General features: G+C 40.9%; 1 protein-coding gene across 1 annotated transcript in view; it reads left to right on the top strand.

Annotated features, from left to right (window-relative positions):
- Positions 1–4,752, top strand: part of LOC147641867 (vacuolar cation/proton exchanger 3-like) — a 33,662-nt gene extending 28,910 nt beyond the window's left edge. Inside the window, exon 12 of the mRNA XM_086783525.1 lies at positions 4,585–4,752. Within this exon, the coding sequence (XP_086639651.1) occupies positions 4,585–4,616 (32 nt within the window). The 3' untranslated portion in view covers positions 4,617–4,752. The remainder of the gene's footprint in view (positions 1–4,584) is intronic.
- The last annotated feature ends 22,910 nt before the right edge of the window (positions 4,753–27,662 follow it).

Genomic DNA, 27,662 nt, shown 5'->3' with positions numbered 1-27,662 from the left:
TAGATGTCCAAGAATCAACCCTTAACACATCACCATATCATCGTGCCAGTTGAGGACCACTGAGATCCTCCCAAACTAGATCAAGTGAAGAGCAGTTGTGGTACTAGTGGGATTGGGAGAGGAGTAGATGGTACCAGTGTCGTCGTTACTTTTATAGCAGATGAACTGGTCTTCTTGTTCTTCTCCTTGCCCTTACCATTCTACTTCTTCATGGTTTTTGGACAGCCCCTTCCGATATTCTTGGTGGAGTCACAATAAAAGCATTGTCCAACAACCATCTTGGTGCAAGGCTCTTTAGTGGTAAGGTGAGTCACCGAGGTAGCCACTTGCCTTGTCCTTACCATCCTTGGCCTTGGATTAGCTACTCTTCTCTTTGATTTTCTGTTGCCCTTGTTGTTGAGTCCCAAACTTAGAACTCTCCCTTGTCTCGAGGGTCATAGCAAGATGAACCGCATCCGAAAGATCTGGGACCCACATGCACAAACACATGCCTGCAAAGATGGTTTCAAACCATCCACGAAACATTCAACTTGCGCTGACTTGTCGGCGGCGGACATGGTTCTCAAGAGCATGAGCAAAAGCTTCAAGGATCAGGTGAGATAGTCGGTTATGGACCATGTTTCTACATAAAATGCTCCCATTGTTTGTTCAAAGCATGCTGGTAATCCACAGAAACAACCTACTTCAAGACTGCCTTGCAATAGTCATCCCAGCAAGTAATGGAGCGGTGCCTAAGGTGGTCTTCCCACCACAAGAGGGTGGCACACCTGTCAAAGTTGTACGCACCAAATGGAGTTGAAAAACATTGGAACCTCGTGCTGCCACCAACATAGCAGCCATCTCGTGGGTCGATTGGTGACGACTTCTCCATCCATCATTTCACCATTGAACTTGGGAGGGTTTAGAAGCTTCAATCACTGAGTTTGTTCCTCACAAGACATGGAGGAAGACTCGGCAACCCGATAGTACCCCGACATTGAGCTAGTGAAGGGAAACAGGAACTATTCGGAGAATCTGGTGGAGAACAACTCCGACGCACAATGTCTCTCTTGTTGACTACTAGAAGGCTTAGTATGACGACTGTCGAGGACTGGGAGCGAAGCTCGTCCGGGTACATCTTGTCCAACATTGGGGAGACACTTTGTTCTTAGAATTGCCCAAGACTCGCTCCGAAGCATGGGTCATTGTAGATGCCGAATTTGGAACGCTGGGCGTTCAAGGAGTACGGTGACCGGTCTAGACTAGAGGACATATTTGCCGTAAGAGCCACATTTTCATCAATGCAAGCTTTCATGCTAAGAAGAAAATTAGTGATTTGTGCATGCATGACAAGTAGCTTGGAACCAATGAAAAGAGAACCCAAATAGTGACTTTTTCCAACCCCAACCTATGCACTCCTAGAAACTAGGGCTCTACCCTATCCTAGCAGCACGGATGATCAAAATAAAAAAGAATGGCAACTCCCTAGGCTCTAATACCAACTATAGAACACTCAGGCCTATGTTCTAGGGTTTGAGAATACAGATAGAGGAGAGCAGCGAAATTAAATACACAACACACACGAGTTCTAAAATACTGTTTAGGATCATGTACGAGAAAGAAGTATTGCAACTGAATTTCCAGTACAAAACGATGGCTGAGAATGTACATGACAACTTGCAGCCAACACTCTGCTGAAGATCTCCTTGTTCAGCCCACGAATGTAGAGAAATGCTCTCTAGATGGACTAGCGCTGAGAATTGCATATGAAATTGATGATTTTCACATGTGTGTATATATATGCATCTCAATGTTGGTCGGCCTGCAGAAGATGCTGTTGCCTGCTGAGAAGACTGCCCACGACCAGGGTTGACCTGGCCGACTGCCACGTGGCACCGGCGCTTGTCTAAGACCTGCCCACATGACTGTCTGACATTTGCAGAATGATGCCAGGCTTTGGAAGATGCACCCTGAAAACGGTAACCTGTAGGTGTGTCAAAAATTCCCTGGGTGCTAGCCACTAGCCCCATGTGTAGGGAAACCAGCACCAAAGTGCAATGCGCAAAAAAGCACCGGTCGGCAAGCTTGGCAACAGGGCGAAGCAAACTGTGGTTTCCTGTCCTCCTCACGAGAGCATGAAAGAGTGTTACTTCTCCTTCCTGTTGAGAATGTATTGGACCTCCTTTGGGAATCAACATGGATGCCTCGACCTGGTTCATTGCCTCTTGTTTTTTCTTCTCTCGTGGATGCATTGGCTAGTTGTGGAGATTGGTCCATATCTTCCTCTGGTCAAGCTTGGATGGTACACTAGACACCGGCTGAATATTGTAGATCCGGATATGAGCATTGCTTTGCAAGTTAGCGGTCAAAGGATTCCTTCCATGCACTGAGCCTTGGAAGAATTTCTCTATGTTTTACATTTCCGGTTGTACACCTCATGGTGGTGGAGATTGGATGCTCAGTTCACGTTTCATCTTTACCGAGGCAGAGTATAGGGCACCTTCCTCTCCACTTATAGCTACCATTATCACAACCTAGAGTAGCATGATACCTTTTTTGAGATAGAGGCTTTCTAGATCAGTGGATGCGGCTGATTGGATAGCCCTTCATGTGGAATGACCTCATTAGAGATGAGGTTCGATGGTCTTTGGCTGCGTCTAAATACATGGCTGGGAGAGATGTACATTGACATTTATTTCTTGGAAAACTTTTAAAAGTCTCCCTATGGATCGAAGGCTTGTATCTACCTAGAACCTCAGAGGGAGTCTTAGACGGATCGATCAAATTTATGCAGCTATGTGGATTACTGGCACATTTCATGATCAACGTCATCCTAAGGTGGTTGGGAGTTTTCTCCATGACAGGAGTGTCATTACAGGTGTTAGCCTTATTGGATTAGGATGACGAGGGAGATCGTGTTTTTTATTCTATCCAGCCAGGATGGAGATTGTTGAAATGTGGCACACAAGAGATTATTCATGGCACTACTCTTCACATCCAGTGAGTAGTTAGTTGCGCAGGAAAGCACTGGCATGTTGACTCTCTGCCTAATATTGTGACCCATGGGTCTTGGTGCTTACGGTTGATGGTGGATGTCGTATCAGATATCTTCATTGGGATCTTGGTAAGTGGGAGTGGATTGATGTAGCGAATCCTATGAAGAGTCGGTACACTGTTCGTAATGCCAGGCTCCTCCTACTTGGACAGATTCAAAGGACTCTTACAATCAGGTTGCACTGGGAGAGCTATGACATCACCCCATTGATTCAAAAGAGATTTTGGCACAAACTTTGGCACTCATACAAGAGGAGCTAGATCTCCTTTTGGTTATTCTTACATGGTGGCCTTCCCATTACCTATTTTTGGAAATTGGAATAGACCCCGCCTGTCCCAAATGCCTGGTAGTTTTTGAGATAGTGCAACATTGCATATGGGGGTGTAGAGCTGCTCAGAGGATTTGGGGCTCTACAACTTAGCTTATGTGTAGATTGACTATTGTTGGTCCACAAATGTTTTTTAAGGGCAGGGATGCCATAATGATGTGCAGAGTTGTGGCCCAATGTTGCATGCTAGAGGATATTCCTAATAGACAGTATAGACCACCTCCGCAAAGGATTGATACTAGTTGGGAGTTCATTGCCAATATCACAGCTTGGCAGATTTGGAGGGCCAAATGCACAGAGAATATTGAGGGCATTTAGATATATGATACTCCGTGCATTTGTACTATATGAGGAGATATTATTCACACTCTTATGGCCACATGGGCTCATACACAGGGATTGTAGCATGAGGCTTTCACATCTCAAGACCACCTCGTAGATAGACCACCGCCATGCATGATGCCAACCTAAAGAGCTTGACATGTTTGAAAAGCATTTGCTCAATGCTCCACCTTCATAATATTGTTACTACTATGGGGTGACGAATGTGCTCTATTTTGTAAGGCCCCCTATATGAGGAGCAGACTTGGTAAGTACCCAGGCACCCAGTTTTGACATTGAATGGTGGCCAAATGTGGCCATGGTTAGGAGATGGCTTATGTAGACTTGGCACTCTACCAAGTAAGATGCATGCTTGTGCAGGCTATGTGACGCATTAGTGAGTACTAGATAGCAAACCGTTCTCGGGTTGTGAGGCCCGTTTGAGGGTCGAGACAGTCTCACATGGCAGTGGGAGCTGCACAAAATTCGTACAGACTCATGTTGTAATCTAATACGATTCCAGTCGGATAATATGGTGAGGTTTTGGGTGTTATTTTGGGGACCCAACTCTGCCCGGCATACTGTCTGACTGCCTTGCCCTGCTGCCCGGTCACCCGTACAAGATGTCAAGGAAAAGAAGGCATGTGTAACATCCAGACGTATTTTGTAAAGACTTCAGGAATCACAAGGCGTTGCATGCTCTAATCAAAGTACCCACCTTTCATTGTATTCATGATGAGGTGTCATAACATTTTAGAACAATGCATGCATTGAAAATAAACTATCTAATGAATTTAAATTATGAAAGACCAATTAAATTAACGTTAATTGCTGCAATTAGAACTCAAGATAATACTCATTTGTTTTACTTGTAGTAATGGATTTGTTTGTTCTATTGCAGAAAAGGGCATTGGTGTGATTGGCTATGTCTGAAATTGTCATAATTGTAATATCCGTAAAGTCTTAGATACTGCCAAGTCCCACCCTGTGTGTCTCGAACTGATTCTGTTTTTCTTAATGAGAAACTATTCAATGTGAGAAGAGTTAATTTGTGGTTATTTATTGGGCCTTGTAGGTACCTGGTATTCCATAATTAGGCTGTACTATTTATTGCGAAAAAGCTGACATTTTCTGAGGGATGGCTTTGACACCCCCCAAATTTGAATTTTGTGTTTTTAATCGATTAACTTTATACAACGATGCATTATTTCTATGAGGACCTAAGGTGGGGGAGATTGGCTAGCGGTAAGAGCTCTTCCTGGACACCCTGGGTTCAATACCTGCCCTTTCCTCCCGCATGCCTAATGGCCACTTACTTACATTTGTTTGGGTTGTATTAATTAAGTGATCACTTAATTAATTTATTTTTGTCTAAGGCTACTTTCTCCCTTCACCCTCCCTTGTCCTCGCCATCGCCCCCTCCATCCCCTCCTCCTCATCGTCCTTGGCCCCCCTCACCCTCATCCTACTCGCCCCCACAGTCCTGCTCGTTTCAAATAGCTAGCACAGCCGCTACTCGTTTCGCATACAAGGGCCAGCATGGTCAGGTAGAAAAAAAGAGAGAAATCGTCGTATAGAGGGAGCACGTAGAGAGACAGACTGGTTTCGAGTTCCTATGGGCAAGTGCTAGAGCTTGGCATGAACTCTGCATGAGCAAGAGAGACAAGTGCAGCCAACGCGTGGGGAAAAGAGCGGACATGTACACCACATGATGAAGTTGCCAAATAATGGCTTTCTGCTCTATTTTTATTCAAAAAAACTCACAACAAAAACCTTAGGAAAAAAAAATTTAATATGCCATATTGGCATGTGGTCTGTCAATTTCTACACTAAAAATTTAATAAAAAATATCCCTCGCAAAAAAGAAAAAAGATGTTTGTTGTGTTGGTTCAGCCTGCTGCTTTGCAACCAATAGATTTTTTTTTTGCCTAAATTTCTCCTTGAGAGGGTTCTCCGGCCCTTTCCCTAATCCATCAATTGAAGTTACACCCACCGTTATTCGGGATGTGGAAATGCACTTTTCACCTTTTGACACATGAATTGCAATGCTCAAGCACCACCCTTTGGATAGTGGAGTCACTCCAACTCTCAAACCACACTGATGTAGAATTAGAGCAGCTCAGAATGCCATAAATGATTGCAAGACACTAGTTACACCCATGGAGGTTAGTTACACCCATGGAGGTTGGTGCAAAGCTTTCTATGGAAGATGTTGGCAACACTTCAAGAGGGGTGATGGTTGATCCCCTAATATTGAAACAAAAAGCCAAAGAATTCTCATTTTCCAAGTAAGACCTTTAGAATTTTCATTAATATTCGTCCTTTATACCTTATGATGAAGTGTTTTGATCTTCAATAATTTACAATTTTGCTCCCTTCAGTCACGCTTAGATTTGTTGCGTTTGGGGGCTACCGAGCTTGTCTTTGTATCCTTGTGAGGGTGAGGGACATAGAAAAATAGGTTTTTTTATGTTGGTAGAATATATGTGTATTTAGAGAATGGTAATCCCTACATAGTTAAAGATTGCTTTAACATTCTACATTCTTCTACTTGAGTTGCAATGGGAATGAGTTCCTCAACCAGCCACCACCATCCATATCTTTGTACCCTTTTGTTTAACTATTTTAGGACCTTAATAATATTATTGTTTTCTAACAACAATATAACTGATTACTTCATGTTTAACCTGTCTTGATACTGAGGTAAATACAAGCTTCTACCTAATCATTTGCACTGTCGTGCATAGTTGCTCACCCATCTCCATCCATGTACCATGCATCAAATAACCCACCTATATGGATCTAAAGGGCCTTTGATTGCCTACGCCTCTTTTTTCTTTTTCTTTTTTTATTTTTATTTTTAATAACGTTAAGGGCCTTTGATTGCCTACGCCTCTTTTTTTCTTTTTCTTTTTCTTTTTTTGACGTTAAGGGCCTTTGATTTTTTTTTTGACGTTGGTTGATTTACATGTTCTCTCTAGTCTTTCTAAACCATCACCTTGATAACATCACCTAGTCTTTCTAAACCATCACCTTGATAACATCTTTGCTTTGGCCTCTACAAAAATCTCTTTTTTTCACGGGGTCTCTGCTGCTGACGAGCTTTGTTTGTTCTCCAAGGTCACGACTTGATATTCGGGTTCTGCCATGTAATATCTAGTTATCTTATTTGAATGAGTGGTGGAGGGTTTTTCCAAAGCGGCCACGAAACTGAGAGAGAGAGAGAGAGGGGGAGTGTGCGCGGTATTCGAGCCTCTATGGAAGGTCAAAAATAACCTATGAAATCAAATACATAAGGTCTACCTTTGTTTTGCAAAAACATTGGACGAGGGCTTTTTCATCATAAAAAGTATCTATTTTCTTGAGCCACTTTAACTTTAGAGCATTTGACTCCTTTTTGCTTTGGTTATGGGAGAAAGAGAGAGAGAGAGAGGGGGGGGGGGGATCATGCTTTGTTTTCTCACAATCCTTAATGGGCATGAGATATTATAGCCATCTATATGGTAATGTGTGGACATAGGCTAATAATGGATCGGGGTAATTTTTTCTTCCTTCGAAGGTTTTCTCCCTCGGGCGTGTATATCTTCTTATGATTGAGTGTCTAAGTGATCTTATCATGGCACTTCAGTTGTACTTCACTCATTCCCATCAATCTACTTTGAGTGTTGTGCTTTTCTCTATCTCTGTCTGCTTGTTATATCTATGTGTGGTGTTACCTTTGTCTCCACTCCAACAATTGGCATCAAAGTAGGTTCTCTTGGCCTTTACTCCTCATCATCACCTCCTTGATATTCTCTTCTGATTGTGTCAAATTGATCTATCCTCATAGGTGGAAAAGATATACCCTATACTACGTGTGTGTGTGTGTGTGTGTGTGTTGTTACTTTTGTCTCCACTCTGGTATCAAAATAGGTTCTCTTCGTCCTCACCCCTCATTATCACCTCCTCGATATTCTCTTCGTCCTCACCCCTCATTATCACCTCCTCAATATTCTCTTCTGATTGTCTCAAATTGAACTATCCTCTTAAGTAGAGAAGTTAATATATTAACAAATTTTTAATGACTTTCGGGCTGTTTTGAGCTTGTTTTAGGGCTCATCTACATGCTATAAGGTTTCTAACATCTTAGAGGCAGTGTTTGTCTTTGTTCGATTTTAGGTTTTCAATAGTGCAACATCACAAATTTGGTGTGCATACATTTGATCATTGTTTTCGCTTCTCTGTCGTTTATCAACATCGCATCTTTGAGCTCATCATCGACAGCTTTGTCAACTGTGTCATTATTGTCCCTCATTTTTGCATTGTTGTAGTAATATTTCTACTCTCTATACTCTTCCATTTTTCATACACTTCGTAGGTCTCTTCATCACATCAGTGATCTATTGGTAGTCATCTTGGTTGCATTCAATGGGCATTAATAGCACTCATAGGTTATTGGAACATTTGCCATGCACATGCATTGATGAGCATTATTCCTCATATTTGCTCATGTAAAACTACTAAGAAGGTTGGGGATACACTTGTTGCGCTTTACCAGGTCAGTATAACAAGGCACAAGTGGCTTACTTGCACAAGCAGTTAAAGTCCTAAAAGGGAGACTTAGTGTATGAATGTCTCACAAGGATCAAAGATAGAGCAGCTTGCATATATTGATGAGTGTCTCATAAGGAAGAAAGATAGAGCAACTTGCATTTATCTAGACACTTCATACCATTCTCGTAGCTTTATCAGATTTATGCTAGGATTTTACATCCATGCTTTAGCTCATGATAAAGGGTAAATCCCAATGCCCTTATATTTTATGAGTTGGTTGCAATGCTTTTGCAAGAAGAGAAATCTCAGAAAAACCAAACTAGTACGCATGTGGGAGATCATTCATTCGTTGTTGCTGCTAGTGAAAAATGTAGAGGAAAAGCCTTCTCTTAGGTCGGCTACAAGACCAAGGTAGAACTCGCTCGATCTTTTGGCAAGGATGTCGAGAAGGGGGGTGATCTAATAATAAAGGCAAATGCAACTACTATTATTAGAAGCCATGCCATTATATCAATGAATGTAGAAAAGACCTAGAGAAGAAGAAGAAGAAGAATGGATCAGGCATGGTTGTGGATGACGTATCAGCCACCAAGTGGTCATTATTATGACACTTATGTCCATGATGTATGTATGTTAGTGACAGATCAACATATATGGTATTTTGATAAAGGTGCTAGCAAGTACATTAGTTCTTTGCATGATTTGTTTTCCTCCCTTGAGTCTGCTCTTCAAGAAGGAACAATCACATGTGCAAATAACTCCTCATGTCCAATGAAAGAAGCTAGAAAGGTTATTCTCAATACTACAAATAGTGAGATAAACACTCTTAGAAGTCTTGTTTATGCCAGGCATTAAAAAGAACTTATTGTCAGTCTCTACCATTGCTAGGGCAGGCCTACTAATGGTCATATTTGTTGATGATAGGTGTACAAATCATGATCGGAGTGATCATTATGTGCTCTGAGCCATGGGCTTTATAGGTTAGACACCTATGAGAGATTGGCACATAGTTCTTGTTCAGTTTTGCCACATGTGCTATAAGAGACATGGAGCTATGGCATGCTCTCTTTGGTCACCTGAATTTTTATAGTTTGTTTAACCTTAAAAGGTAAGAGATGGTGTCAAAGTTACTGAAGCTTGAGGCCCCTATCAAACATGTATGTGAAAGATGCATTTTGGGCAAGATGCAATGGGCATCATTCTACAAACTTGGATCAGTAAGGGCTGCAACTCATACATAGTGATGTATGTGGTCCTATGAGGACAAGGCTGCAACTCATACATAGTGATGTATGTGGTCCTATGAGGAAACCATCAATCAAGATATCTCTACTTTGTGACTTTTATTAATGACTACTCCAGGCGCGCCTGGGTGTATCCATTGAATGCAAAGTACAAGGTGTTAAATTTGCAGCAATGTGATGAGCTATGGTGGATCAAATGCAAGAATCAACATAATTAGCAAGATGATGATTAAGATGAGATTAGTGAGTAATTAATCTAATAGGATAATGTAGGCATGGATACTCAAAAACCAGCAATTTCTCATTAGGCCAATACCTTAATTTATAGGTTTTACATCCACAAGATGCCAAGCATCTGATTCCACTGATTTTTTCTTGATTTGTGCCACCTCCTCTACATCTGGGGGCACCTTTTCCTAGAATCTTTCCACACCCCTATATTCACTCATGCTACCCTTGATTCTCTCATCAGTAGATTCCTCTCAACTTTTCACTGCTACCCACTTAATTACAGACTCCTTTTTACAGTCTCTTGCTAAGGGCTTGTTCTCGCACACACCCATTCACTTGCATATCTCAACACCTCCCCTCAAGTGAATAACTCTAGCACACATGGACCCTATACTAAGTTTCCCTCTTACTTGATAGCCCGCGACTAACGCCTCAAGTCCCTAACTCATAGTCCTTGACACTCTCTCTCTCTATATGTGTCCAAGGCTACTACAAGTGCCCGTGACCTTGACTAAAGTGTTCACACATACATCTACCACATGGCCTACATCATCGGTGGCTCAGAGGTGGTTTTATTCTATTGGGGCAGGTTACATTGGGTTGTGGGGTTTCTCTCTCTTTCTCTCTCAGAAAAGATGTCCTGACTCCTCTTCCTTAGGAGTCTCCATGAAGTTTGCCGATATGTCGATCCCTCTTTATTTGGTTTGCTGTAGCAGTCTCTAGCCAGATGTCCTGGCTTCCCACAGTTGTGGCAAGTGAAGGTCCTTCCTCCTCCCCCTACCTCTTCCTCGTCCTCATCCTCATCCTCGTGAGAGTTCTCCTCGGGTGTAGAATGCTCTCTCCTCTCTCCAGTTGTTGGGTCCAACCCTTTCTTCTCTTTGACCTTGTTCTCTTGCGCTCTAGTAGAGCTCCTTCTATCTCATGCAGCTTCAATTCTGGTACATTCTTTAAGGTTGCCACAATGTTCTCATAATCTCCTTTATCCACACTCTTCAAAAGCACTGCTAGTGCCTCATCATCCTCTACCTTCTTACCAATGGCTGCCAGTTGTTGCTTAATGCTTTTGTATTTGTTCAAGTGTGTGGTTAGAGGTTCACTTTCCTTCAGGTCAAGTTTGTAGAATTGCATTAGCAAATTTATCTTTGAATTTTTTGCTTGAGTGCCAAATAATTTATTAGGTTTATCCCATGCATCCTTAGCTTGTTGTATCCCTGCAATATGGTAAATGATTTCATCATTTAAGCTGAGTGCAATGAGTCCTAATGCTTTCTCATTCCTGCTCTTTCACTCATTTTTTCCATGCTCCTCTGGACATTCACCTCTTCCCTCAACTAGCCCCCATAGATTCTTCCTTCTGAGCAGATACATGGTCTTTGTTTGCCATATATGGAACTGCTCCCCGTTAAATTTAGCTATTTATTGTTCATTGCTCATGATGATGTGAAGGGAGTCTTACCTCTTGATCTAATTCAAAATTCAAGGGTAGTGTCTATCCTTTTACAATTCAATCTGATGTTTAATGATGATTACAACAAGTTTATCAGCATGAATTCACCAAAAATTACGTAAAGCCAAGGGTAACTAATTTGTATGGATGGTTGGAATACCAAACCATCTTCGAATTGCAATCTGAAGTGATAGAGATCTATATCAAATACCCAATAGTAAATTTAAACCATCAATTGCATCAAAATACAGTGATTAGTGCTAATTAATCATTAATTCATAAAATAATCTCTTGTTTTGTGTGTAAAAAATAGAGTGTACGGGGAGGCCAGATTTGGTGCCTTAGAGTTCAAATGAGCTCAAATCCTTTCAAAGGCATCAATAACAATTAGTCTAGTAGAAGATCAAGCCAATAAACAAAGAATTTGACAAAAAATTGAATGCTTAGTCTCTGTTTTACCAAAGTCACTTGCAAATTTGATGCAGAGCTTGATTTCACTTCTCCTTAAAAAATTTCAAGATTCTAAGGTCATAGGCTTGTAGAGCACCCTTGAAAACCCTAGGGCTAAGAGGAATTAGACCAGCTCCTTTTGTGTAAGTGTAGATCTACAAATCCCTTCATAAACTTGGTGCCAGTGAAATTGTGAATTTCTCCAGATCTGCACGGCGGTTTGACGAGCTGAGGTGATGGTCTTGAGCAAGGGGATTGTGGCTAGCTATGGCTGAAGGCTTTTGGGCTAAAGTTGAGCCTAGAGGGAGAGGGAGCTCCTCCACCAGCTGGGGGTGCAGAGGTTAGTTGAAAATAAACTAAAAAATGGATTAACTCTTAATTATGATTAGTAGAATAACTAGCATGGCAATTAGACTCAAAAATCAGATGAATCCTAAGCTTGGCTCTGATACCATGTTAAATTTGCAATAATGTGATGAGGTATGGTGGATCAAATACAAGAATTAACATAATTGGTAATTGATTAGATTGATGATTTAGATGAGATTAGTGATGAGTAATTAATCTAATAGGATAATGTAGGCATGGATACTCAAAAACTAGAAATTTCTCATTAGGCCAATGCCTCAATTTATAGATTTTACATCCACAAGATGCCAAGCATCTAATCTCACTGCTGATTTCTCCTTGATTTGTGCCACCTCCCCTACATCTGGGGGCACCTTTTCCTATAATCTTTTCACACCCCTATATTCACTCATGCTACCCTTGATTCTCTCATGAGTAGATTCCTCTCACCTTTTCACTGCTACCCACTTAATTATAGAGTCCCTTTTACAATCTCTTGCTACTACTAAGGGCTTGTTCCCGTACACACCCATTCACTTGCATATTTCAACAAGAGGTTGTTACATGATTTACACTTTGTTTCTATGGGGTTGAAAATGTGTTTGTATCTAAGTTGACACCCTTTGTTCCTATGGCTGAAAATGTGTATGTGTAAGTTGGCACCTTTCGTAGAAATTGAAAGGGGGGGAGGGTATATATCAAAGGAGTTTCATGCATATATGTTTGAAAGAGGCATAAAATTCAATTTACAATGGTTTACACACCTCACCAAAATGGTGTGGTTGAGAGGAAGAATAGATCTTTCATGGAAATGGCCCATTGCATGGTTAAACAAAGGATTGCCTTACGTTTTTTGGTTGGAGACTTATGTGCTTAGCAAATCCCACCAAGGCCTTGCTAACAATTACCCCTTATGAAGCTTGGAATGGCGCGCACAAAGACCAGCATAAGACAGCCTTCAATACAATGTGTGGGGGACGTTTGCTTACAAAGTCATACCTTTCGGTCTCACCAATGCGCCAGCAACATTCCAATGATTAATGTGCACAGCCTTCAAGGACTGCTTACAAAAGTGGTTGGAGGTATTCATTAATGATGTGTGTGTACACTCTTTATGGACAGACCATTTGGCTTGCCTGAGGAAAGTGTTTGAGTGATGTCGATTGTATCGTATATCCTTAAACCCTTTAAAGTGCCAATTTTGGGTCAAACACGGTGTGATATTGAGACACATTGTCTCTAAGAATGGTATATCCACTGAGGACAGCAAGGTTAGGTTGATCTTAGAATTTTCCCCACCCACTAATTACAAAGGTGTGCAGAGATTTATAGACCACGTTGGGTATTATCGCCGCTTCATAATATTATATAAGCTACTCATTATCTTTGAATGGACTGCAGAATGCCAGGAAGCATATGATGGATTAAAGCAAGCACTCGCCAGTGCGCCAATTCTGAGACCACCTAATTGGGACCTTATATTTCATGTGCACATTGATACATCGAATTTTGCCATTAGATGTGTATTGGCACAGCCTATGGTGAGTTCAAATTAGACTACCTAGTCTGCTTCGCTAGTCGCCAATTGAATGATGTACAGGTGAATTATACAACCATAAAATGAGAAGGGTTGGCCATGGTTTATGCTGTCAAGAAGTATCGACATTACCTATTGGCCAACAAATTTGTATTCTTTGTGGACCATCAGGCTTTATTATACATGGTGAACAAGCCTTGCACCATGGGAAGAATCACACGCTGGTTGTTTATTACTATTGGAATTTGACTTCACGGTTACGGTGAGAAAGGAAACACAGCATGTGTTGGCCGATCATATGTCAAGGATTCCAAATGGGGAACCAGCAATGGGTGTTGATGACCTCCTTGATGCTTGTTTGTTTATTGTCAGCACAATCCACTAATCTCATAGTGATTTGCTGAAGTCATTATCGTCATTCCAGTTATTTAAGAACATCGTCAGAGGGACTCATCCCATTCATCCTCATTGTGGTTTTGCTTAGCTTATTACATTTCAACCAAAATTCAGGAATCATCATTTTTTAATCAGAATCCAAATCAACTCATCAGTTCTCAACCAAAATTTAAAAATCATATCAACCACATTTGAATTCATCATCTGGATAGCATTTATGCTTATAATTTCAAGTCTTAGATTTACTCGTATATACTGCCAGTAAAAAGCTGCAGTTATACCCCTAGTATATACGGGTAGTCACGGTCCTTGTAATTATAAGGTAAATACCATCACTTCTAGGCCTCAAGCAAGTCACGGATACCATGCAATTGCGGTACTTCCATCTGAAGACCCAATTACTAATTTATGAATTTCAGTCTGAATATTAATTTGTATGAATTTCATCACACAATTACAACCTTACTGCTACTTCATAATTTTTTTTGACATTTTTGGCTTCTCGGTTGATCCACATTAGCCAATTTGCTCTGATACAACTGAAAGATCCCTCTCCCCACCGCCAACAAATTCAGGGTTACTAACAACGGAAGTAGCACTTCTTGCGCGGGGCAGGGTTCCTCATTTGGGGCCTCGCCCATAGATATCTGGACGAGAGACTAATCCCTTGGTTGTTCCAAAACCAAACCCAGAAAAACTTCCCTCACCTAGAAAGCACGGCGATTCCTCCAGGATATTACTCTAACATAGTCAAGAGCCTTAACTAATTGAACTGATCTGGCTGAACTCGTAAGTCCCATAGTCAGATCAAGGAAAAGATTGCACTTGGATCATAGAGACCAACGCTTTTTTCCTCATTGAGAGGCACAGCCGTTGATTCTTTTCCATAGAACAATTTTTATACGGGATTTACTTCATCTATCGTACCATAATAGAATTGAGTCTCATTTTAGAGATCCATCAGTCCAGCTTAATGCCATCCAATCCCGTGGGTTAGCCAAACGTCCCCAACCGCCCAACCACTATAGTGATGGGATCCAATTAGGAATTTGGTTAGGTTTTATCCCGGGTACCAGGAAAAAGAGCTCCCAGGCATCCTAGCCGGATATTCACGCAAACTTAAAACTAGTCACACCACTTACACACCCAATATGAAATTGCCTTTTTCACAAATTCAATTGTCTTTAAAACAATCATTTAATGAAATCATAGTGTCACTGATCATAATCCTCCAAAATCTCTGGTTGAATCCTTATTTCCAATCATTCCTTCATCGGTGTACCTATGGCATCATTGGCAACCAGAATGCCACCACATGTCCACTCAGGGGCCTTTTCGATGGTTCCTAGCTTATAGTACTCGGCAATATATTCACATATCAAAATGGAATCTCCATTGAAGATCAGCAAGATCAACCAACGGATCCATATAAAAGAGCCATGGACTCATCTGTTGAGGACCAGCAAGGTCAATCAACCAGATCCATGCCCGAATTTAGAAAACAACTCTTACTCCTTGTTCCAATATCTTCCACGATGCACGTGTGGGTATCTTCAGGGACCTAGAGCCCAAGCATCGTATGGTCATCAACACCCTCTAGGATCCTTTGCAGGTGACCTAGCGCTTCACTCATAGGCAACTTTCTTGGTCCCTCATCCACCGTACCGGAAGCTCACCATTTAAATCAAACCGAGGCTGGTCAAGACCTCGACCGACCTTGCTACGTGAGACGTCCTCCATTGACTCTCCATTAGCTGTTGCAACTTTAACAGATTAGGTCTCCACGACCTCATTCACAAAACGGTCAAAGTGCTTCCCCAGCATTCTTGACATTAAACAGTCATTTTAAAAACAGGACATAAATTCAGTTTCTATAGCGAACTCTCGTCTTTCCACATTGTTCCACATCAATCCTCATTTATTTCAACTATATTCCCATTCTCATCACACCATAATCATTCACATCATATATCACATCTATCCCAATTTACATCACATCTTATTCATTCACATCCCGATTCACATGACATCACATCTCATTCATTCACATCCCGATTCACATGACATCACATCTACTTCATTCACATCACATCACATCTATTCACGTCCATCACATTCATTTACATCACATCCATTTACATCCATCACATCACATTCATTCATATCCATCACATTTGTTCATTCATATCCATCACATTCGTTCATTCATATTCACCACATACATTCTCATAACCATCCCATCACATACATTCTATCCACATTATATCACATCACTTCTATCCGCATCATATCTCATTCATACACATCTCATCTCATTTATCCACATCCATCCAATCGTTCACAGGCGACTTCTCACATCTATCTATACATTATATCTATCACTTCACATCCACATATATTCATGACACATCACATCACATTCTTCCACATACACATCTATATCCATTTTTTCACATACATCCACATCCATTCTTTCACATACATCCACATCCATTCTTCACATATACATTCACATCCATTCTCAAAAGATGCAGGGGAGAAGAGAGCTTGAGCTCTTGCAAGCACACACACACACTCACAAAACCCTAAAAGAGAACACACAAGGTGAGAGGCTAAAAATCTTCTTCTTCTTCACACAACACTTAACACACCATATTTAAAGATAAGAGTACACACAAATATGAAAAGGTACTCCCAACCAAATACATACTAGGGTTCTCTATAGTGTGAACCCAACTAAATGAGCTAGCACTATAACTATGCTCTAGAATGGCTGTCACACAGCCTGTCATCCTACTGGCAGCATATCACCCATGATCTCACCAACCATGCCAGTGGTGTAAGTGTGGGGCCTATCCCCCAGGCAGGTCATTAGTGTCCACCGCCTCACTAGATGAGCTTGATATCTCAACACTCCCCCTCGAGCTCAACTCCATCTTATGTACACCAAAAGTGAAGCCCTGAATCTACGGAGCTTCTCTGTACCCAATGCTTTGGTGAAGATGTCAGCGATCTGATCCTGTGTGCTGACATAAACAAGGTCAACGTCTCCTACCAAAACCTTCTCTCTGACAAATTGGTAGTGGACATTTGTATGCTTCATGCGAGCATGAAAGACTGGGTTCGTGGCCAAGTGTATACTGCTAATGTTGTCACAAAAAATGATAACTTGTCTATCCACTGATAGTCCCAAATCTGCAAGTAGCTTTCTCAACCAAGCTACCTCACATGCTACCACAGCAACACCTCTGTACTCGGCCTCTGTACTGAACAGAGCAACCATAGGCTACTTCTTGCTGCTCCAAGTCACAGCGCAGCACTCTCCAAAGAAAACATGAAGCCGCTAGTAGATCTTCTATGAGATACTACCAGCCCAATCAGCATCTGTGTACCCATGTACACATATCTCTGTCCCACTTTCATAAAATAGTCCACATAAAATAGTCCACAATGCAAAGTAGACCTCACATACCTCAGTATGCATCTCAATGCATCCAAATGCGGCTTCTGAGGAACCTGCATAAACTGACTCACCAACCCAACAGCATAGCTCAAATCTAGCCTCGTGATCGTCATGTAGATCAAGCTTCCTACTATGTGCCTATACATAGTAGGATCCTCCAAAATCTCTCCTGAATGTGCACTCAACTTGCTATTCTGATCCAATGGCACTAAGATAGGCTTACAGCTTGTCATACCATACTTGGACAACATGTCCAAGCCATACTATCTCTGGAGTAATCCAATACCATGTGGTGACCTAATCACCTCAATGCCCAAGAAATATCTAAGCTTCCCTAGATCCTTCATCTCAAACTTCTGTCTAAGCAAGATCTTCACATCAAAGATCTCTGCATCATGGTCCCCCGTAATGATCAGGTCATCTACATAGATGACAACAATCACAACCCCTCTATCACTGTGTCTCACATATAGTGAGAAATCTGCATTGGCTACATGATTTGCATGACTGGTATTATGACGCAGCCTGCCATTCCATGGTCTATCAACTGAACCACTAGATGAGGACTCTCCTCGTCCACTCAAAGACTGTGATTGCTGAGTTGCATATTGTGCAACCACATTTCCACTCACATCAGCCCCAACAGCTTCTTTTTCAACAGCAGCATACCAACTGCTCATCTCATCAAAAACAACATCCCTACTTATCCTCAACTCACGTGTAGCAGGGTTATAACACCTGTATCCCTTTTGCTCAAGGGAATACCCAATAAACACACATTTTTCAGCTTTTGGATCCAGCTTAGTTCTCAGCTCGTCTGGCACATGCACATATTATGCAATGCATCCAAAGACTTTCAGATGAGACAAATCAGGTTTTCTATCCCACTAAGCCTCTCCTTTAGAGTTACATCATGTATGGCTACAGTTGGAGTATGTTCATGATGTAAGCTGGTGTAGAAATAGCCTCAGCCCAATAGCTATGCGCCATATTCTTCTCTCCCATCAATGCTCGGGCAATCTCAGCAATGTGCCTATTTTTCTGCTCAGCAACTCCATTTTGCTGCGAAGTGTATCTGCATGTAAACTATCTCCGAATACCATTCTTCTTCAAAAATTCAGAGAACTCATTGGAGAAGTACTCTCCCCCTCCATCTGACCTTAGGCACTTTACATATTTTCCTGTTTGCTTTTGAACCATAATTCTGAAATTCTGAAAATGAGTGAACACCTCACCCTTCTCCTTCATGAAGTATACCCACACTTTCCTTGTGTGGTCATCAATAAATGTCACATAATACCTGTAGCCTAGACATGGTCTTTGTAGGACCCCATACATCTGAATGCACAACATCTAGTGCATTTCTGCTCACATGGAAATACATGCTTTGTTTTCTTTCCAAATTTGCATGCTTCATATATTTTCTGCATACCTTCAACTTTAAACTTTGGCAACCATGTCACAATTCCTTTAGTCTGCATAGACTTCATTCTCTGCACATTCACATGTCCAATTCTTTTATGCCAAATGTCTGTGTCTTCAATGATTCCTGAACCATTTGCAAACATCATAGCACTCACTTCAGGCATGTTTACATTCAATGTAAACATTCTGCCCCCTCTGTTGCCTTTTGCAACCAACCTCTGTTGCCTTTTGCAACCAACCTGCACTTGTCTTTAAAGTCTTCAACATAACAACCATCAGGCCTTACTATTACTACCAAACTTGCAAAAAGGAGAAATTTTTAAAAAATTGTTAGTATGAGACTCTCCTGGTGGTTTGTTCTCCCTTGGTGCTCCATTCTTTCGCTAACAATTGTGGGCCAAAGAGATAGCCATGGATAAAGAGTGTGGTTAAAACATGTTGATCTTTGCCCTAAGTGTAGGCTTCAATCCGAAAATGAATTTTTGCTTTTAGTCCTTTGATCACACTCTCTTGATGGCTTTAAGTTGACAAAATTTATCCACATGCATCTGCACAGTTTCTTTATCAAGTTGGCATAACATATCCCATTGTTGATGTTCCCTAGCGTTAGATTGAGGTGGAAGAGAATTTTTTTTTATGAGATTTTGGAATTCCTTCCAAGTCCCTGGTCTATCTCATCCTTGCTTGATGGTGTTCCACCATAGAGATTGACTTTCAACCAAATGGCAGCACATTTAACATTGACTTTCGCAGAAAATTCCTCCCCAAAAATACAATCTTTGGTTCCTTCTTACCATCAAAATTCTGAAAGGTGAATGCTTTTTGACTAATCTTTCTACCTTTTCATTCTTCTCTTGGATGGTACGACGGATGTCAAGTTGAGGCTCAGTACTTCATTCACGTTTCTCTATTGACTATTTCCTCCAATTCCATTCTTTTAGCTCTTTATTGGTTGAGTTGAGCTTAAATAGATTGAAGTTGCTCCATAATTATCGGGGGTTGGGGGTTATTCATGATTCGGAATTGAGAAGACAATAAATTGTAAAAATTTATAATATTTAAGATAACCAAAGCAAAAATTGGTATATATGCAGAATAATACTTATTACAGTCTTGCTTCAATTTGTTGGAAGTCAAATCTTAAACTAATTCTTGAGCGAACGAGAATCAATCTCCAAGTGTCAAATAAATCCATGAGTGGCTTTTGGAGCTTGGAGAAATCTCGAAAAAATTGTTGTGAAGAAGCCCCTTCAATTAGCTTGACAATATGGCAAACTTTAATGTTGTATGCAAGTGGAAGCCCCGAACGCTTGTTTTAGTCTCGAATTTCAGAAACATTAGAGTCAAGGACGATGAGGAAAAATTCATGGCATGGAGACTCCCTCTATCTCATCTTTGACCAAAGCAAAAATTTAAATTTTGGAGCTCTCTATTTATTGGTGTAGAATCTAAATTTTCAGGAAAAAGGGGTATTTGTAGCTTTTAATTGACTTGAGAAGGCATGGGTTTTTGAAGCTTGAATTTTGAAAAATTGAATGGTTTAAAGGTGAGAGAAAAGATCTTTAAAGAAGATCTTTTAATAGCTTTTAGTCTTGGTAGGTAGTCAAGCTATAAGCTGGAAGGCTTTATTAAGCTAAACTTAAGCTTCTACTTAAGCATGAAAGTGGTGCAAGCTTGCCTATGAGGCTATTTCAAAAAAGCTTGGATTTGCAAGATTTTTGTGAGCCTTGCATTATGAAATTTAAGAAGAGGAAGAGCTTCTCAATTCTGATATCAGGCCACTGATCTCCACGATGAGCTAATTTCATCCATACAAATGGATTATGGAGAGGATTAGAATTCATGAAGGTGATTTTGGGAGAAGAAGGGTGGTTTCACTTCAAGAAAAGTGGTTTTATGCATAAAGGTGATTTTGGGAGAAGAAGGGTGGTTTCACTTCAAGAAAAGTGGTTTTATGCATAAAGGTGTCTTAAAACCTCATCCCTCGATCCAAAGCTTGATCTGATGGCCCAAAAATTTCCCATAAACCATTGAATCTTTGTCCAAAGGTCTCTTTACTTTTTCCTTCTTTTCCCTTTGGATTTTTGAATGAATCCCTTTCTTTAGCCAAAGCCCTTGTACCTTTGCTATTATAGGCTTTTTCTAGGCATTTCTTTTTTCCATAATACTTCCTTTTGATTTGAGGAAGCTTTATAATTCTCTGAAAATAATTTAACCTTCTTGCTCCAAAAAGCTTCAAACAAATTTTTGCCTTCATTTTTTTTTGTCCAAGAATTCTTCTCCTTGAGCGGCCCCCAAGCTTTGATACCACTGTCACGATCTTATGACATATTGGAGAAGAATTACTCAAACTCAAACATAAAAATTAATATAACATAGACTTTGCACAAATTTAAGACAAAATCCCTAAATAAACAATTCAACAAAATAGCATAAACCATGAAAGGTTGAAAATAGAGAACAAGTCACCATCAACACATGGTTGGGTGCAATCTCCCCTAGGTGAGTGTTGCCCATCGTACCGCTCACCCATATTTAAATATATTAATGCTTACTATTTACAACCAAAAATAAAGCCTAATAGCTTTTTGAGTCTTTGAGCATACAAGCTCCTTCCAAAAATATAGCAAGCTTAATTATAGAGTCTTGGGCCTACCAAAAGCGTAAAAATACTATTTGGTACGTACAAAGGCTTAAGGCTAAGGCCTTCCAAAAATATAGATACCAAATATGAAAACCTAAGAGGTGATCACATGTCTTACAAGATATCTCATTGTGGTCCAATGCATGTTCCACTCGTGAGACTAACTCATAGTCCGCCACTTAATCATTACCTACACCAAAATAATACTAGTCAACGCACATAGCCGATTAAACATATTAATCCTAACTATATCATACAAGTGCATGCACATGGCTAATTAAACACATTTATCCTTTAAAATGATATAAATAAAAGGCGCATCCCATACACAAATACTAACCTAATCTACATACATTCATTTGGAATTAAAATAATGTCATCACCCATATTTTTATGTGAAAGCAATGATCTCATAGGCATCCCCACTTGACCATAGAGTTCATAATAACTAACATTCCTGCTTGCTTGGGTTGTAATTGACCTCAATTTCATGTATAGTATGAGTGGATGAGACTCTAGTAATAAGAAAAAAACCTTTCTGACATCCATTTAGCATCTTCAATACGATGGTTCTTGAAGGTTACAAGATACTTGACATAAGTGTTGCCAGTGCATGTAGTGGTTGTCTCATGGTCAATAATAGACTCAGGTTCCAGATGTTCTTCTTCCTCTACTATTTGGAAGGTTCTTCTTGTAAAGTTTTTTGTTGGTCAATTGGGGACCAATGCCAAAATTTGAAGTCTCTTAGTGCTCTAGAGGCTAGGAAAAATCGTGCTCTTCTTAGTGCTATCATACCTAAATGTTGCTTGATGGCAATGAAACTTTGCAAGAATGTGGGGCTAGGCCCACCCCACATGCTTGCAAAGTTTCAACACCATCGGGTTACATTTGGTAGGTTAATTGGGACCCAGTGCCCAAATTTTGCTTGCAAAGTTTCAACACCATCGGGTTACATTTGGTAGGTTAATTGGGACCCAGTGCCCAAATTTGGAGTCTCTTAGTACTCGAGAGGCTAGGAAAAATCATGCTCTTCTGTATACCATCATACCAAAATGTTACCCAATGGCAATGAAACTTTGCAAGCATGTGAGGCTAGGCCCACCCCACATGCCGTCCAAGTTTCATCTTGGAGCCAAGTGACATTTAGTTGGTCAATTGGGGCCCAGTTCCCGAATTTGGAGTCTTTTAGTGCTCAATGGGCTAGGAAAAATCCCAATCTTCTGTATGCCATTATACCTAAATGTTGCCCGATGATGGCGATGAAATTTACAAGCATGTGAGGCTAGGCCCACCCCACATGCTTGCAAAGTTTCATCACCATCGAGTGATATTTGGTTGATTAATTGGGGCGCCCAGTGCCCAAATTTGGAGCTCGGGGAGTGCACTACTAAAAGAAACCCTATGTATCATGTGCATTCAAGGGGTATTTAAAAAACCCCTACTTGTGAATTTTTCATTAATAAAATGACCCCTTTTTTCTTTATAAACTTGCGAGTTTTTTCCAAAATCGATTAAAAAAACCCTTCTATGTGTATTTTTATAATTTTACCTAAAAATTTTGAATTAAAAAACTCCTTCGTTTGAACTCACGTGTTATACTTACATATTTTTAGGTGAACCCCCTGAGATTTGGAGTCTCTTAAGGCTCAAGAGGCTAGGAAAAATCTTGTTCTTCTAGATGCCATCATACCAAAATGTTGCTTGATGGTAGTGAAACTTTGCACGCATGTGGTTCTAGGCCCACCCCACATTCTTGCAAATTTTGATCATTACCAAGCGACATTTATTTTGTCAATTAGGACCCAATGCCCAAATTTGGTGTTTCTTAAGCTAGGAAAAATTCCACTCTTTTATATGCCATCATACCCAAATGTTGCGTGATGGTGATAAAACTTTGCAGACATGTGGGGCTAAGCCGACCCCATGCGCTTTCAAATTTTCATCACCATCGGGCGGCAACATTTAGTTGGTCCATTGGGGCCCAGTCTCCAAATTTGGAGTGTCTTAGTGCTCAAGAGGCTAGGAAAAATCCCACTCTTCTCTATGCCATCATATCCAAATGTTTCCCGATGGTGATAAAGCTTTGTAGTCATGGGGGGTGGCTAGGCCCACCCCCCATGCTTGCAAATTTTCATCACCATCGGACGATATTTTGTTGGTAAATTAGGGCCCAATGCCCAAATTTAAAGTTTCTTAGTACTTGAGAGGCTAGGAAAAATCCCACTCTTCTGTATGCAATCATACCCAAAAATGTTGTCTGATGGTAAAATGAAACTTTGTAGACATGTGGGACTAGGCCCACCCCAAATTCTTGCAGAGTTTTGTCTCTATCACGTGATGTTTGGGTGTGATGGCATATAGAAGAGTGGGAATTTTCCTAAGCTCTCCAGCACACACTGACTTCAAATTTGGGCAATAGATCCCAATTGACAAACTAAATGTTGCTCAATGGTGATGAACTTTGCAAGAATGTGGAGTGGGTCTAGCCCCACATGTCTACAAAGTTTTATTACCATCGGGCAACATTTGGGTATGATGGCATACAAAAGAGTGGGATTTTTCCTAGCCTCTCGAGCACTAAGAGACTTCAAATTTGAGCACTGGGCCCTAGTTAACCAACCAAATGTTGTTCAATGGTGATGAAACTTTTCAAGAATGTGGGGTGGGATTAGCCCCACATGCATACAAAGTTTCATCACCATCAGGCAACATTTGAGTATAATGGCATACAAAAGAGCAGGATTTTCTTAGTCTCTTGAGCACTAAAAGAGTCCAAATTTGGGGACTGTGCCCCAATAGACCAACTAAATTATTTGTCCAATGGTGATGAAACTTTATAAGCATGTGGGGTAGGCCTATCCCCACATGTGTGCAAAGTTTCATCACAATCGGGTGACATTTGGTTATGATAGCATATAGAAGAGTGGGATTTTCCTAGCTTAAGACACTCCAAATTTGTGCATTGGGCCCAAATTTACCAACCAAATGTCGCTTGAAAATGATGAAACTTTGCGATCATGTGGGGTGACATGAATACAAAGTTTCATTACCATCACACAACGTTTGGGTGTGATAGTGTCTAGAAGAGTGGGATTTTTCCTAGCCTCCCGAGCACTAAGAGACTCCAAATTTGGGCCCTCGGCCCCGATTGACCAACCAAATATTTCCCAATGGTGATGAAACTTTGCAAACATGTAGGGTGGACATAGTCCCATGTGCGTATAAAATTTCATCGCAATCGGCCAACATTTTGTAATGATGGCATATAGAAGACTGGGATTTTTCCTAGCCTTTCAAGCACTAAGAGACTTGAAATTTGGGCACTAGGACCAAATTGACCAACCAAATTTCTCTTGATGGTGATGAAACTTTGCAAGAATGTGGGGTTGGCCTAGCCCCACATGCCTGCAAAGTTTTATTACCATTAGGCAACATTTGGGTATGATGGTACACAAAAGAGTGGGATTTTTCCTAGCCTCTAGAGCACTAAGAGACTCGAAATTTGGGCACTGGGCCCCAATCAACCAACCAAATTTCACTTGATGGTGATGCAACTTTGCAATCATGTGGGGTGGGCCCAACACATTCTCACAAAGTTTTCCCGCCCCCATTAGAAAACATTTAGGTATGATAGCATAAAGAAGAGCAAGATTTTTCCTAGCCTCTCAAAGCACTAAGAGACTTCAAATTTGGGCACTAGGCCCAAATTGACTAACCAAAAACTTTTCAAGAATGTGGGATGGGCTTAGTCCCACATGCTTGCAAAGTTTCATGGCCATTGAACATCGTATGGATATGATGCCATACAAAAGAGCGAGATTTTCCCTAGCCTCTCAAGCACTAAGAGACTTCAAATTTGGGCATTGGGGCCCAATGGACCAACAAATGTCGTCCCATGGTGATGAAAATTTTGAGGCATGTGGGGCTAGGCCCACCCCACATGCCTGCAAAGTTTCATAGCCATCGGGTGACGTGGGATTTTTCCTAGGCTCTCGAACACTAAGAGACTTCAAATTTGGGCTTTGGGTCCCAATTGACCAACCAAATGTGATCCGATGGTGATGAAGCTTTATAGGCATGTGAGGCCCCACATGCCTACAAAGTTTTATCACCATCGGGGACGATGTATGGGTATGATGGCATATAGAAGAGATGGATTTTTCCTAGCCTCTTGAGCACTAAGAGACTTCAAATGTGGGGTTAGGCCCACCTCACATATTTGCAAAGCTTCATCATCACCATCAGACGATGTTTGCATGGCAAGAGGAGGGGAGAGAGAAAGATAGAGACAAAAGAGCTTAATTAATCTTTGGAAATAAATTACAAATTCATAAATAACTTAAATCAAAGCATGCACATAAGTATAAAGAACCATCTCAATATATCATGATCAATAAAGTAGAAAGCAAAAAGTACAATGAACCATATCAAGGTTTAAGTGCTAACCCAGCTACTTTGAGTTTAGTCACTAGAAGATACATCTAAATAAATCATGAACAATGAAAGACAAGGCATAAGTGCTAACCCAACTACTTTGAGTTTAGTCACTAGAAGATACATCTCCATAAAAAATAATTACTAGCCCAGCTACTCTCGGCTTAGTCACTATCATGTGATCTAGACATGAGGAAACTATAAACACCTCCTCGTCTCAGAATCTCATAGTTTTGTGTAGAGGCTCCTCCCTGACTCAAGTGGCAATACTATCAATGTCGCTCATATGTCCCACCTATTGTGCAGGAGGTAGGTGACCACCTATAACCATCTGTATAGCCATGTGTGCCTCATCATCTCTCTGACATTGTAGCCACTCGTAGTGCTATAACCATGAAGTGTAGTCCTCCTCACAAACTCGTACCTCCCACTCGAGACTGGTCTCCTCCTTAATGCTAAGTATAGTATGATGATAGGTCTATGGAGGAGCTGATGAACCACTAGGACTTGCACCACCAACCCGCTTGTATGTTGTATGCCTGGTATCCTTAAGGATACTCTCTAGATCACGCTCTCTCCACTCCATATGTGTAGGCTCCTCAAATCTAGGAGGAATTTGGTTAGCACCAATGCCCAATTGTCGTACTATAGTCTCCAGATCCTTGCGTGTAGTGTCGAAAACTGGCGTGCCTATTGCTAGATCGATCTCTCATGTGCTGGGGTAGAGATCATATAAGCCCAAAACTATGTATGTCACCACATCCACCACATATCTACAAATGGGAAAGCTAGCCTATCACACCAACTACAGACTAATGCAAGCCAGGTGAAATAAGTGGCCACATCCCAATCTATAGAACCTGATGACATCAAGGGAAACCATGCAAACTAGGCAAGTGGTGTCATGAAGATTCTTTGGAGCATGGGATGTAAAAGGACATCGACCTCGACATCAAATGATCGACGAGGATATAAGGCGATGTAGGCGGTTGGACCACACTCCCCTACCACAAACTACAAGTCACATCTGAGCAAAATAGTACTCAAAATGATACTCCACGATCTATTGCCTTGTCACCTCAAAAAGATACTTTGCAATCTGATGCCTCATAACCTCATCAAAAAGATGCCCTCTCATATCCTCCAATTGCAATCTTGCATGCTCTCTTGCCTGCTAGAGCTCTGCTCTCGCTTGTTGGAGCTCTACTCTTGCCTCTTTGAGCTCTATTACTCTCGCATGCTAGAGCTCAATCATGTGCCTCTCGGTCGTATGAGATGCATCCGGATCGATAGTATCCCGCATACATTGGTGACTACACAAAAGGTTAGCACTTAATGAGATATCTACCAAATGCACACATAAAATTTTGAAGAAATTGTTGATACAATAAAATAGAGAACTACCTTGATAAATAGGGTCTTGGATCATGAAACAAGCTGCACCACGTGCTCTCGATGCTCTCTATAGCTAAACGCACATCCATGCCAATGCAAACCTAGTTCCTCGACACTAGATAGGGACCCTGGTCTCCTAAGACCTTGGTCCTGTATACACCCTTTGCCAGCACCACCACTAGGTCGGTGGTCTATGTAGTCCACCTAATGTACCTAAATAAACTCTGTGTATAATTATTTTACAAAGTATAATAAGATATGTCTAGCATTTCGTCTCTTGGAAGTCTTCATGTTAATAGTCTTATACATGGCATTTTTTACCTTATGGTGGCAGGGGTTTTTGCTCCATCAGGCCTAGTCATAAGTACCTTGTACTCCATTAATTTTTTATCATTCCATCGATTACTTCCATCTATCACATCACATCTATCT

This window comes from Cibotium barometz, chromosome 1, assembly GCF_041138505.1.
Source record: "Cibotium barometz isolate CiBa-2024 chromosome 1, ASM4113850v1, whole genome shotgun sequence".
In the NCBI taxonomy this organism is placed as follows: Eukaryota; Viridiplantae; Streptophyta; class Polypodiopsida; order Cyatheales; family Cibotiaceae; genus Cibotium; species Cibotium barometz.
The sequence above is the reverse complement of the archived record's forward strand: the minus strand, read 5'-3'. Positions and strand labels throughout refer to the sequence as shown.